Source organism: Ranitomeya imitator, chromosome 3 (genome assembly GCF_032444005.1).
Source record: "Ranitomeya imitator isolate aRanImi1 chromosome 3, aRanImi1.pri, whole genome shotgun sequence".
Lineage (NCBI taxonomy): Eukaryota > Metazoa > Chordata > Amphibia > Anura > Dendrobatidae > Ranitomeya > Ranitomeya imitator.
In genome coordinates, this window is record NC_091284.1 from 661,170,980 (window position 1) to 661,184,794 (window position 13,815).

General features: G+C 43.7%; 1 protein-coding gene across 1 annotated transcript in view; it reads right to left on the bottom strand.

Annotated features, from left to right (window-relative positions):
- Positions 1–7,809, bottom strand: part of CPB2 (carboxypeptidase B2) — a 112,622-nt gene extending 104,813 nt beyond the window's left edge. The window contains exon 1 of the mRNA XM_069760224.1: positions 7,666–7,809. Within this exon, the coding sequence (XP_069616325.1) occupies positions 7,666–7,733 (68 nt within the window). The 5' untranslated portion in view covers positions 7,734–7,809. The remainder of the gene's footprint in view (positions 1–7,665) is intronic.
- Positions 7,810–13,815: the final 6,006 nt, after the last annotated feature.

Consider the following 13,815-nt stretch of genomic DNA (forward strand, 5'->3'; position numbering starts at 1 on the left):
GTTAGGGTCGGGGCTAAAGCTAGGGTTAGGGTTGGGGCTAACGTTACGGTTGGGGTTAGGGTTAGGGTTGGGATTAGGGTTAAGGGTGTGCTAGGGTTAGGGTTGGAGTTAGAATTGTGGGGTTTCCACTGTTTAGGCACATCAGGGGCTCTCCAAACATGACATGGCGTTTTATCTCAATTCCAGCAAATTCTGCGTTGAAAAAATCAAACAGTGCTCCTTCTTTTTTACCTCTGCCATGCACCCAAACAGTGGTTTACCCCCACATATGAGGTATCAGCGTACTCAGGACAAATTGCACAGCAACTTTTGGGGTCCAATTTCTCCTGTTACCCTTGGGAAAATAAAAAAATTGGGAGCAAAAAGATCCTTTTTGTGAAATCATATGATTTTTATTTTTACATTATAAACTTCTGTGAAGCACTTGGGAGTTCAAAGTGCTCACCGCACATCTAGATATGTTCCTTAGGGGGTCTACTTTCCAAAATGGTGTCACTTGTGGGGGGTTTCCACTGTTTAGGCACATCAGGGGCTCTCCAAACGCGACATGCCGTCTGAACTGAATTCCAGCCAATTCTGCATTGAAAAAGTCAAACGGTGCTCCTTCCCTTCCAAGCTCTGCCAGGCGCCCAAACAGTGGTTTGCCCCCACATATGGGGTATCAGCGTACTCAGGACAAATTGTACAACAACTTTTGGGGTCCAATTTCTCATGTTACACTTGGTAAAATAAAACAAATTGAATCTGAATTAAATGTTTGTGAAAAAGTTAAATGTTCATTTTTTTTCAAACATTCCAAAATTTCCTGTGAAGCACCCGAAGGGTTAATAAACTTCTTTAATGTGGTTTTGAGCACCTTGAGGGGTGCAGTTTTTAGAATAGTGTCGCTTTTAGGTATTTTCTATCATATAGACCACTCAAAGCGACTTCAAATGTGATGTGGTCCCTAAAAAAAAAATAGTGTTGTAAAAATGAGAAATTGCTGGTCAACTTTTAACCCTTATAACTTCCTAAAAAAAAAATTTGGTTCCGAAATTGTGCTGATGTATGTCACAAGAAAACATTGTCAGAATCACCAGCATGCATGCAAGCGTTCCAGAGTTATTACCTCATAAAGGGACAGTGATCAGAACTGTAAAAATTGGCCCGGTCATTAACATGTAAACCACCCTTGAGGGTAAAGGGGTTAAGCAGCAATGCCAATTTGCTATCATAGTAAAATGATTTGTAGGGAATAAGCTGTGGCATTCTCACATATATCATTTCACATATATCATATTCATGTGACACTCCAGCCAAGCCTAACTACCTCAGCTGTGACTTTAGCATTTATGGCACACAGCGTTCATCTCTTTCGCTGGTGCCCATCAGCTGAAAAAATGCCCCAAATTCATTAAGAGCCACACACCTCATTATGAATTTAGCATATTATACCCCAGTCCATTGCACAACAAGTCTGTAATATGTTAGGGTTGTGAAAGATGTTTTATTTAATGTGATACTGCTACACTATCTGGTGTATTATCACACCATATTTTCTGGTACTGCTACACGTACAAGTGTATTACCAGCCATGCATAATAGTATTGCTACACCTGAACTGTATTATATTATTGGTTACATGTTTTGCACCGTTATTGTTGATAGGGAAAGTGAGTACCCCAGGCCGTTCATTACATATAGTGCTAGGGGGAGTAGTACCCTAAGTTGGCAACTAGATGGGGGCATTATTAGTTGGATAGTAAAAGTTAATTGTAGGAGGAACACAGTGGGATAAGTAGTGAGGTTTTCCCAAGTTTAGGCAGTTGGGGCCGGGGTGCCCGTGTGGAACATAGGGCTGACTAGCCCAGGGCAACACCGGGCCCCGCAAGGTTTGTCAGAGTGGGCCCAGCAGTCAGTATCCAGGGGGCCAGATGTTGTGAATTCTGTTATCGAACTCCCTCCTGTGGTCATGAATGGTACTTCGGCGAGTTCTGTCCATGGACTCCCTCTGGTGGCTGTGAGTGGAGCTGCTGCTTCTGAGGTTCCTTCCACAGGTGACTTAGTTTATTATTTGGCTGGCTGCTCTATTTAACTCCACTCAGATCGTTACTCCATGCCAGCTGTCAATGTTCTTGTACTGGTTCAGTTCACTCTTGGATCTTTCTGGTGACCTGTCTACTCCAGCAGAAGCTAAGTCCCTGCTAGTTAATTATTTGTTCATTGTTTTCTTGTCCAGCTTGCTATCATGATTTTGCCTTGCTAGCTGGAAGCTCTGGGATGCAGAGTGGCACCTCCGCACCGTGAGTCGGTGCGGAGGTCTTTTTGCACACTCTGCGTGGTCTTTTTGTAGTCTTTTGTGCGTGACACTCCGGGTGTTCCTGAGTCTTCGGGTATTCTCAAAGAGGGGGTAATTTTGTCTGCCATCTCCCCTGATTTGCGGCGGCTGCTGCAGAAGTTTCAGGCTGATAGACCTGACCGTTGTCAAGCGGAGAAACTGTTTGTCCCTGATAGATGGACTAGTAGAGTTATCTCTGAGGTTCATTGTTCGGTGTTGGCTGGTCATCCTGGAATCTTTGGTACCAGAGATTTGGTGGCTAGATCCTTTTTGTGGCCTTCTTTGTCACGGGATGTGCGTTCTTTTGTGCAGTCCTGTGGGACTTGTGCTCGGGCTAAGCCCTGCTGTTCTCGTGCCAGTGGGTTGCTTTTGCCCTTGCCGGTCCCGAAGAGGCCCTGGACGCATATTTCCATGGATTTTATTTCAGATCTCCCTGTCTCTCAAAGGATGCCGGTCATTTGGGTGGTTTGTGATCGCTTCTCTAAGATGGTCCATTTGGTACCCTTGTCTAAATTGCCTTCCTCCTCTGATTTGGTGCCATTGTTTTTCCAGCATGTGGTTCGTTTGCATGGCATTCCGGAGAACATCGTCTCGGACAGAGGTTCCCAGTTTGTTTCAAGGTTTTGGCGGTCCTTTTGTGCTAAGATGGGCATTGATTTGTCTTTTTCTTCGGCTTTCCATCCTCAGACAAATGGCCAAACCGAACGAACTAATCAGACTTTGGAAACATATCTGAGATGCTTTGTTTCTGCTGATCAGGATGATTGGGTGTCCTTCTTGCCTTTGGCTGAGTTCGCCCTTCATAATCGGGCCAGCTCGGCTACTTTGGTTTCGCCTTTTTTCTGTAATTCTGGTTTCCATCCTCGTTTCTCTTCAGGGCAGGTTGAGCCTTCGGACTGTCCTGGTGTGGATACTGTGGTGGACAGGTTGCAGCAGATTTGGACTCATGTGGTGGACAATTTGACATTGTCCCAGGAGAAGGCTCAACGTTTTGCTAACCGCCGGCGCTGTGTTGGTCCCCGACTTCGTGTTGGGGATTTGGTTTGGTTGTCGTCTCGTTATGTTCCTATGAAGGTTTCCTCTCCTAAGTTTAAGCTTCGTTTCATTGGTCCGTATAAGATTTCTGAAGTTCTCAATCCTGTGTCATTTCGTTTGGCCCTTCCAGCTTCTTTTGCCATCCATAATGTGTTCCATAGGTCGTTATTGCGGAGATACGTGGCGCCTATGGTTCCCTCCGTTGATCCTCCTGCCCCGGAGTTGGTCGAGGGGGAGTTGGAGTATGTGGTGGAGAAGATTTTGGATTCTCGTATTTCGAGACGGAAACTCCAGTACCTGGTCAAGTGGAAGGCTTATGGTCAGGAAGATAATTCCTGGGTTTTTGCCTCTGATGTTCATGCTGCCGATCTAGTTCGTGCATTTCATTTGACTCGTCCTGATCAGCCTGGGGGCTCTGGTGAGGGTTCGGTGACCCCTCCTCAAGGGGGTACTATTGTGAATTCTGTTATCGAACTCCCTCCTGTGGTCATGAATGGTACTTCGGCGAGTTCTGTCCATGGACTCCCTCTGGTGGCTGTGAGTGGAGCTGCTGCTTCTGAGGTTCCTTCCACAGGTGACTTAGTTTATTCTTTGGCTGGCTGCTCTATTTAACTCCACTCAGATCGTTACTCCATGCCAGCTGTCAATGTTCTTGTACTGGTTCAGTTCGTTCTTGGATCTTTCTGGTGACCTGTCTACTCCAGCAGAAGCTAAGTCCCTGCTAGTTAATTATTTGTTCATTGTTTTCTTGTCCAGCTTGCTTTCATGATTTTGCCTTGCTAGCTGGAAGCTCTGGGATGCAGAGTGGCACCTCCGCACCGTGAGTCGGTGCGGAGGTCTTTTTGCACACTCTGCGTGGTCTTTTTGTAGTTTTTTGTGCTGACAGCAAAGATACCTTTCCTATCCTCGGTCTGATTAGTAAGTCTGGCCTCCTTTGCTGAAACCTGTTTCATTTCTGTGTTTGTGACTTTCATCTTAACTCACAGTCAATATATGTGGGGGGCTGCCTTTTCCTTTGGGGAATTTCTCTGAGGCAAGGTAGGCTTTATTTTCTATCTCTAGGGCTAGTTAGCTCTTAGGCTGTGAAGAGGCGTCTAGGCAGAGTTAGGTACGCTCCACGGCTATTTCTAGTGTGTGTGATAGGATTAGGGGTTGCGGTCAGCAGAGCTCCCACTTCCCAGAGCTTGTCCTGTGTTAGTTTAACCATCAGGTCTTTCCGGGTGCTCCTAACCACCAGGTCCATAACAGCCAGAGTACAGAATGAAGCACAGCGACACCAGAGGTAGAACGGGAGCATGATATCCAAGATGTGGCAGATTTTTGCCTGTGTCGCTATTCTAAGGACCCGTGCAAAATGGCAGAGAATACCCCCATGAGAAGCAGAAATTCTGGGCATTGAGGACACTGAGGGAACGGAGGAAACAAACCGTCCTGAGGACAGGCTTAGCGGCAGAGAGATGAAGCAAGGGAAAGCGTTGCCAATTGTTATGATTGACTGTGTCCTGGATAATGCTGTGTTTAGTAAAAAAGCTGAAGTTAAAGTGAAGCCTCACTGTGACCCGGTTTCCCTGGCCCCAGCAACCCTAGCCCCGGTTTCCTACACTTGGCATAGTGGGCAGGATCTCGCTGCCCCATATAGTGGTGAAGCCGAAGCGGAGGAATAAAGGGAAAAGACTGTAACCATACTGAATGTGACTAAAGCCGAGACTTCAGGAGGAACGGATGCCCTGGAGGTGACAAGAAACCTGGATGTGACTACAAATTTACAGAGGACTGATATTACTAAGATGGCGGCTGAAGTGGCAGAAAATGGCACTGAAATGGAAGGTCACTGCTGTGCCTGCACCCTTCGATGGCGTAGCTGCACGGAAATGGCACGAAGATCTTTCAAGCGGCACCCCTGACGAAGCGGTAGCGAAACATGCATTGGAGTGCAGTGAGGTGGCGGTGTGTGCTGTCTTGGTCAGTATTTCATTATGTATTGATTTGCCTCATCCCATTTTCTTTTGGTCATTGTTGACCACATTCATTCAAATATACTATATCATCACACTATATACTATGCATTATGCACTTTTACTTCTATTCTAGTTCTCACTTTTGATATTTTGTATAAACAAATAAAATTATATATATATATATATATATATATATATATATATATATATATATATATATATATATATATATGTATATATATATATATATATATATATATATATATGTATATTGAATGTTTATATTGTGGGCAGCATTACCATTTCTACCTTGGTTATCAATGTGGATGACTTTTTATAATTAAAAACTTGTGCTGGCCGGGCGGCGTACTTTGCCCCCTTACTTTATTACCATCATGTTTTCATTATTCTTGTTCTAATTATGTCACACATGATTTTTTATTGTGTTGTACAATCATGTTTTTAATTGTTACTTAATAAAAACTTATATATGTGATATTTGTTTCATTGGATACTTTCTTCTGGGATTTATTTGTGTTAAATAGTATACAATTTTCATATTGATTAGTACATTTGGTATTTCTTTTCTATATAGGTTTGGATGGTTATTTGCATCTTAGTCTGTTATATGACAAGCAATGCCTTTTTTCATTGTGGCCCATTTCACACACACAATGTGTTACATATATACTATATTTGAGGATCTCAAGCACTAAATGTATTTATATGCCAAGGACGTATGTGACAAGAAAACTAGTGTAAGTGGAGATTTTTGAAATTAGCTCATAAGCTATTATGGCCAGGCAACCATTTAATTTTTTTCTGTACATAAAAATGTATGCCCAGATTCATCAAGATCGGCATGAACATCACAGTGGCATGCCAGAGTTAGATGCTTCTGATTAGTGATGAGCGAGTATACTCGTTGCTTGGGTTTTCCCGAGCACGCTCGGGTGGTCTCTGAGTATTTGTGACTGCTCGGAGATTTATTTTTCCTTGCCGCAGCTGCATGATTTGCGGCTTCTAGACAGCTTAATTACATGTGGGGATTCCATAGCAACCAGGCAACCCCTACATGTACTCAGGCTGGCTAGCAGCTGTAAATCATGCAGATGTGTCGACAAAAGCTAAATCTCCGAACACTAAACAAATACTCGAAGACCACCCGAGCAATGAGTATACTCGCTCATCACTATTTCTGATTCATTAAGAGGCGCACCCCACTGAATAACTCATTAGTGTTTCGCAAGTGGCATGCGCTTCTATGTGCCTCACCCAAAATCTCACTCCAGTCACAGACTGGCGTAAGACTTCTAGCGTTATGTATACCACAGCTCATCATGAATTAGATGAGCAGTGGCATCATGCCCTGCCCCATTTTGGTGGATTTGCGCAAAATTTCTATAAATATGCCAAAACTTTCAACATTTTGCAACTTTTCAAATCAATTTTCAAAAGAATTGTGGGGTAATCACTTTGATGAATCTGGGCCTTAATCTATAAAAAATGAACAACTTTGCAAATACATATGTAATGTTTTATTAGAAACAACTGTCCCATATATTGTACTGCTTCTGAATTATTTATGGTTAATGCATGGTTGGTAATCCAGAGCAGCATTGAAGGCATTGACAATTTTAAAACCTAATTTTTCCATTGAGTTACAGACCTATAAGATATCAAATAGAGCTGATATTGACTCTCTCCAGATACAGCACTGTCTCTCCGTTGCTGGGCTGATCTTTTTTGACAGTCTGCAACAGTGATGTCACAACTACAGCCCAGTGGGCATTGCAGTCAATTACTAGTCTCAGCTGTTTGTACCATCTATTTCAGCAATGATGTGCACTCTCGGCATGGTGTCACCACTGAAGCCTGTCAACAAAAACCATAGCCGCAACAGAGAGGCAGTGCTGGACTTAGGGAAGGTGGGCAGCAGTTGTGATTGTTATTTATAGGTCAATAACCTTTATAGGTCAATAACATTTTAAAATGGGCAGCCCCTTTAAGTCAATTAGCTTGCTTTACACTTGAAGTCTCAAAAAATGCCACCATGGCACATTGTCCGGATAGAGATTGTTCTTGTACTTTGTATGCTGAAAATTGTTCTATTCACACCAGGCACCATATTCTGCAATATTATTCATACCAATACGTTACGTCAGATAAGTATTTTTACTTGGTGGTGGTTGCTACCTGACAGATTCTAATTTTGTTTCTTTAACCTTGGAGGTCAAAATGTAGACAATGTCAACTTAAATATATAGTTATATATTTAGATTCCCTCAACAGTGACTTCCATTATACTATATAGTTTGGCACAGTGTATGTGATAATAATTTTATTATATATTACCTGGAAGTGGCCACATGGATCTTCTCAAGGAAAAAGCCCAACAGAAATAATAATAAATAGGTCTTCATTTCCAGCAAGATGTGAATACGTTTATGGTCGGAAGCCCTATTGCTGGAAGATCTCAATCACTCTCCAGTTCAGGACTGTTGGCTGTTTACACTTCAGTTAAACTTTAAAGCTCAATGTCCACATTGCTACACTTGTCGTTTCTTTTAGAAAACCTGCCTTTTCAGATTATTGCTTCAGCATATCAAAACTGGTGAATCTCCTCAGTAGAGACCACCACTGATTTTCAGAATTAACGACTCTTTACCCCTAGGGCCAATTTTCTACTTTTTGTGGTTTCGGTTTTTTACTCACCTTCTTCCAAGAGCCATAACTTTTTTTTATTTTTATAGGGCGAGTTGCACTTTAGATTGCAGTTTAGATTGACACCATTGATTTTATCATGTATCATGCACTGAAAAAAGGGGAAACAATTCTAAGAGGAGTGAAATAGTGAGAAAATTGTAATCATGTCATTGTTTTTCGTGTTTTCTCTTTACAGCGTTAACTCTGCAGTAAAAATGACACAGCAGCAGAGGCGTAGCTAAGGGGTTCGGCTCAGGGGGGATGAAACAGCTGAGAAAGCCCCTAGGCAGGCAACACTGATTACAACTGTGGTGTCTCACCCTAAGGGCCCCTTTCCACTTGTGAGAAAAAATACGGTCCGATTTACGGACAGAAAAAATGGATGTAACGTCTGCGAGTGTCATGCGAGTGTCATGCGAGTGTGATGCGATTTTTTTTTTTTTTATCGCAACATCCGTATGACATCCGTATTGCTGTCCGATTTTTACGCATGGGTCTCCTTTGAAAAGCCGGTAATTCAGCGCAGTGTACAGTAAAATCACACTGACAAGTTAGATTAGAGTAGATATCTACACATAGAATAGGTATATATACATATATATATGTCAGGGAGACCCAACATAATATAAGACATGGTTTACATACAGTAAACCATTTCATATCCCCTTTCTTTTTTTTGCATATTCCACACTACTAATGTTAGTAGTGTGTATGTGCAAAATTTGGGCGCTCTAGCTATTATATTTAAGGGTTAAATCGCAGAAAATATTGGCGTGGGCTCCCGCGCAATTTTCTCCGCCAGAGTAGTAAAGCCAGTGACTGAGGGCAGATATTAATATAAAATTAAAATGTAATAATGTCCCCTGTGTTCCCCATGTACAGCTTCTCTATACATAGTATGATAGTCTCCACAGCTCCCCTATATGCAATATGATGTCCCTACAGCTTCCCTATACACAGTATAATGGGCTCACAGCTCCCCTATAAACAGTATGATCGGCCCACAGCTCCCCTATATACAGTATGATATCTCCACAGCTTCCCTATACACAGTATAATGGCCTCAGAGCACATTATATTGGGCCCACAGCTCCCCTATGCACAGTTTGTTGAGCCCACAACTCCCCTATTCACAGTGCAATGATGCAACAGCTTCAATATGATGTCCCTACAGCTTCCCCATACATAGTATAATGGGCTCACAGCTCCCCTATACACAGTATGATCGGCCCACAGCTCCCCTATATACAGTATGATATCTCCACAGCTTCCCTATACACAGTATAATGGCCTCAAAGCACATTATATTGGGCCCACAGCTCCCCTATGCACAGTATGGTGAGTCTACAGCTCCCCTATACAAAATATGGTGGTTCAACAGCTCCCCTATACACAGTTTGTTGAGCCCACAACTCCCCTATTCACAGTGCAATGATGCAACAGCTTCAATATGATGTCCCTACAGCTTCCCTATACATAGTATAATGGGCTCACAGCTCCCCTATACACAGTATGATCGGCCCACAGCTCCCCTATATACAGTATGATATCTCCACAGCTTCCCTATACACAGTATAATGGCCTCAAAGCACATTATATTGGGCCCACAGCTCCCCTATGCACAGTATGGTGAGTCTACAGCTCCCCTATACAAAATATGGTGGTTCAACAGCTCCCCTATACACAGTTTGTTGAGCCCACAACTCTCCTATTCACAGTGCAATGATGCAACAGCTTCAATACAAAGTGTAGTGGGCCCACAGCTCTCTTATACACAGTATTATAGGCTCACAGCTCCCCTTGACACAATATGGTGGACCCACAGCTCCCCTATATACAGTATACAGTATGATGTCCTCACAGTCCCCAATACACAGTATAATAGGCCCACAGCCCACCTATACACAGTATAGTGGGCCCTCAGTTCCTTTATGCACAGTAAGATGTGCCCACGGCTCCCCTATACACAGTATGATACCCCTGGGCGCCTGGGTGTTGTAGTACCTCCCTGCTGAGCAACTCGCTAAGGTCCTCACAACTCTTGTAGATGTTCTCGATGTTATCTCTTCCTCTCTGTCCCCCAGATGGTGTGGATAGGACAAACCCATATGACTGATGGCCTGAGGCTTGTTTATAGGGACCCTAGAGACACCCCGACCCCCAAAATTTGCCACCGTGTCTTCTTAGGTATTTAAGGTCGGGCAGCCAACTTGCAATTGACTGCTGCCGGTCTCTGAAGTAAAGCGTAGAATCTATTACTCCCTCGGTGTTCCGGCCACAGAAGGAGGCAGCCTCTCTCAGGGCAGAAATCTTCTGGTTTTCTCCTTGTACTATGACTTCGTGTCTCACTTTCTACAATACAATTCCTTTCTTGTCCTTCCTTAGGATGCTGCCACATGGATTGCAGGCGCAGCTCCGTGTCTTTCTGTCTCGTGCTAGACCTCCGACAGCATCCCACCCCTGTCTGGGGCCCTCTGCCTGCAGCTTTGTGGTGTTCCTTCTTTCCTGCTGTCTGCCTGACAGGTGTTGCCTGGGCAAAGCCCAGTCAGCTTCTCTCTAACTTTCTATCCAACCCACCAGTTTTACCCTAATGTGAGGAGTGGCTTAGTAGATAGAACCTTTGCTCCCCCTGGTAGACTGGAGTGTGAAGTGTGGTGAATGGTTTGTGATACATGGCAGGGTGAACTTCTTTAGTGCCATCAGACGTAATATCACTCCCCCTTGTGGAAGAACTACATTACTGCAACGACCAGGACTCTGGGGCGCTGCACTTATTTATGCAGCGTCAAAACCATAGTGGCCAGGAGCTACAGCATAGAGGATGGGATTTCTAGAAATGCTGTATGTGCACCTGCAGATCACCCTCGGAAACTGACATGCTGCGTGTCTTTCAGGTCCACAGCATGTCAATTTCTCTTGTGAAGACTCTAGTCTCCACAACAGAAGCCAATATATTGGATGTGGTAAATCCACATGGTTCAGTGAATACATGCAGATTTGCACGCGTGATTAGAACGCATCGCATTGGAGGCAGTTAAAATACACTACATCCAAAATGCTGCTACTTTAGCGATCGTTGGAACGTTCCCTAAGTGGTTTGTGTCATTACATACCCCTGGAAGATAATCATCTTAATTTTGGGACATGAAAGAGGAGTTTGTGTTTTAGAAAGAGGCCACCAATAAAGCATTTTGCCTCTTTCATTTTTTTCAGCATAGGAATCTTCTTTGATAAATTTGATGTATTTTAAGGCCAAGTGTATTTGGTGAGTTTTTTTTTACCTCACTATCTGTAAGCCAAAACCAGGAGTGGGTGATAAATTCAGGAGTGGTGCATATGTTTCTATTATACTTTTCCTCTGACTGTTCCACTCCTGTTTTTTTCTTATAAATACTGAGGTAAAATACTGACCAAATACTGAACATGTGCACATGGCCTAAGGCTACTTTCACACTAGCGTCGTACGATGCACGTCGCAATGCGTCGTTTTGGAGAAAAAACGCATCCTGCAAAGTTGTCTGCAGGATGCGTTTTTTCCCCATAGACTAACATTAGCGACACATTGCGACGCATTGCCACACGTCGCAACCGTCGTGCGACGGTTGCGTCGTGTTGTGGCGGACCGTCGGAACAAAAAAACGTTCCATGTAACGTTTTTTTGTGCGTCGTGTCTGCCATTTCCGACCGCGCATTCGCGGACGGAACTCTGCCCCCTCCTCCCCGCAACTCACAGTGGGGCAGCGGATGCGTTGTAAAACTGCATCCGCTGCCCCCGTTGTGCTGCGTTGTCACAGGATGCGTCGGTATGTTGGCCCGACGCACTGCGACGGGTCGACGCCGACGCTAGTGTGAAAGTAGGCTAAAACCAACTTTGTCTAACTAAGTCTAACTTAGTAAACTTAATTTAAGGGGATTATTTGATGTCATTCTTTTTTCCATTTCTCTCCCTTTCTTATAATTTATTTTGAGACAAATTATCATAACGGCGCATGATGTATGTTAACACTAGAGCAATTCCTTTTGCTGTCCTTTTAGAAAAAGGGACTAGAAAAACCAAACCACAGAAATCTTGTGCTAAATTTATCAAAAATCTAATTTACTTGTTCAGCAAAAATGTGAGCGTTTTAAGCACCTGGTTTGTGGCATAAACTGAATGGAGAATTCCCCTGTATACACACATGATACCCATGTTCATAAGGCGTATGTCAAGGTTACAGCTGTGGCACATTGTGATGCAATGTTGAAACCAAAAGAATTTCCAATAAATTTGTTGTCCTTGTGACATGATAAAGAGTAAATTAAAATTAGTTCATGTTTTAATGTCTGAGTCCGTTTGAATCATAGTTTTTGGCAGGGTAGCACTTAGAAAGGTCACCTTAAACAAATGTTTGCCAAAAAACTGATCTTTGCACTCTTAAACTTTTAAATTGCTATGTGGGTCTATTTCGACATAATGAAAACTATTGCTTTGTTTTTATAGTAAGCAGTAGAGATGAATGAATCTTTTTAAAGGTATTCTGTCACCTACTTTTTCGTATATAAGCTTTAGCCACCGCCATCAGGGGCTTATCTACAGCATTCTGTAATGCTGTAGATAAGCCCCCCGATGTAACCTGAAAGATAAGAAAAACAAGTTAGAATATACTCACCGGGGGGGGGGGGGGGAGGGGGGGAGGGCGGTCCAATGCGGTCTGGTCCGATGGGCGTCAGGTCCAGGTCCGGCGCCTCCCATCTTTATGCGATGACATCCTCTTCCTTGTTTCTGTCGCGGCTCCTGTTCAGGTGGCCACAGCTTATATATGAAAAAGTAGGTGACATATATTCCCATTAAATTTCAATTCTACAGCTTCACTGAATTTTTCAAAATGACTTGATTTTTGGAAGTATTTTGCTAATAAATGATGTGAATAACAGTCCAAGGTCTCCCAGGACCCCTTTCATAAATCTTTACCACAAACACAGCCTTAGTGACCTCAATTTAAATGGCTGTTGGGAAATGGATGGTAATCGTTATTCATTGCCGTGCTGTCACACACTATCTGTATAGTTTATTCAGTGTTTTATGGCTTCCTCTCACTTTCTCTATGGCTAAGCTGTTAGATTTGATGTTCTTTCACTATTCAGATTCACCACAAATTGGCTACCGCTTTTCCTGTTTCTGCTTTTGTGTGATAATCCCTCCTGATTAGCTGTGATATACTGTGTGATGGCATAGCACTATGAGGAAGCTCATCGGCCTGCCATCCAAGGACAAGTGAGCCTTCTCTGGCTCACACAATCTTCTGCTACGTAAAATGTCAGTGAACATTTTTGAGTGATTTACATGAATTGAAATCGAAATTGTTCTAATTCACCGGCTTAAGCGACTTCCAAAAAAATCAACATGAATATGTGTAATGCTCGCACCCTGACTGGTTGGCGCGAGAGCGGGGGTTGTGGCCCCACTGTGCCACAAACCAGACTACCCTAGAAGGGGTGTGACTAAGCAGCTACCTTGGTGTTCACTGGAGCCTCTGATGGTGAGGTCAGGCTTGTGCGGCAGGTAGCTGCCAGGTACCACTCCAGGGTGGTGTCTGGCTGTGGCTGCTGATCCCACCGGGGTACAGAACGGTAGGACAGGAGCAGACATCGGGCTTGAATGGCAGGCAGGCACAGCTGAGACACAGGCTGGCGGGCACGGCTGAGACACAGGCTGGCGGGCACGGCTAAGACACAGGCAGGCGTGCACGGCTGAGACATAGGCAAGCGGGCATGGCTGAGTGCACAGCTGAGACATAGGCAAGCGGGCACGGCTGAGAC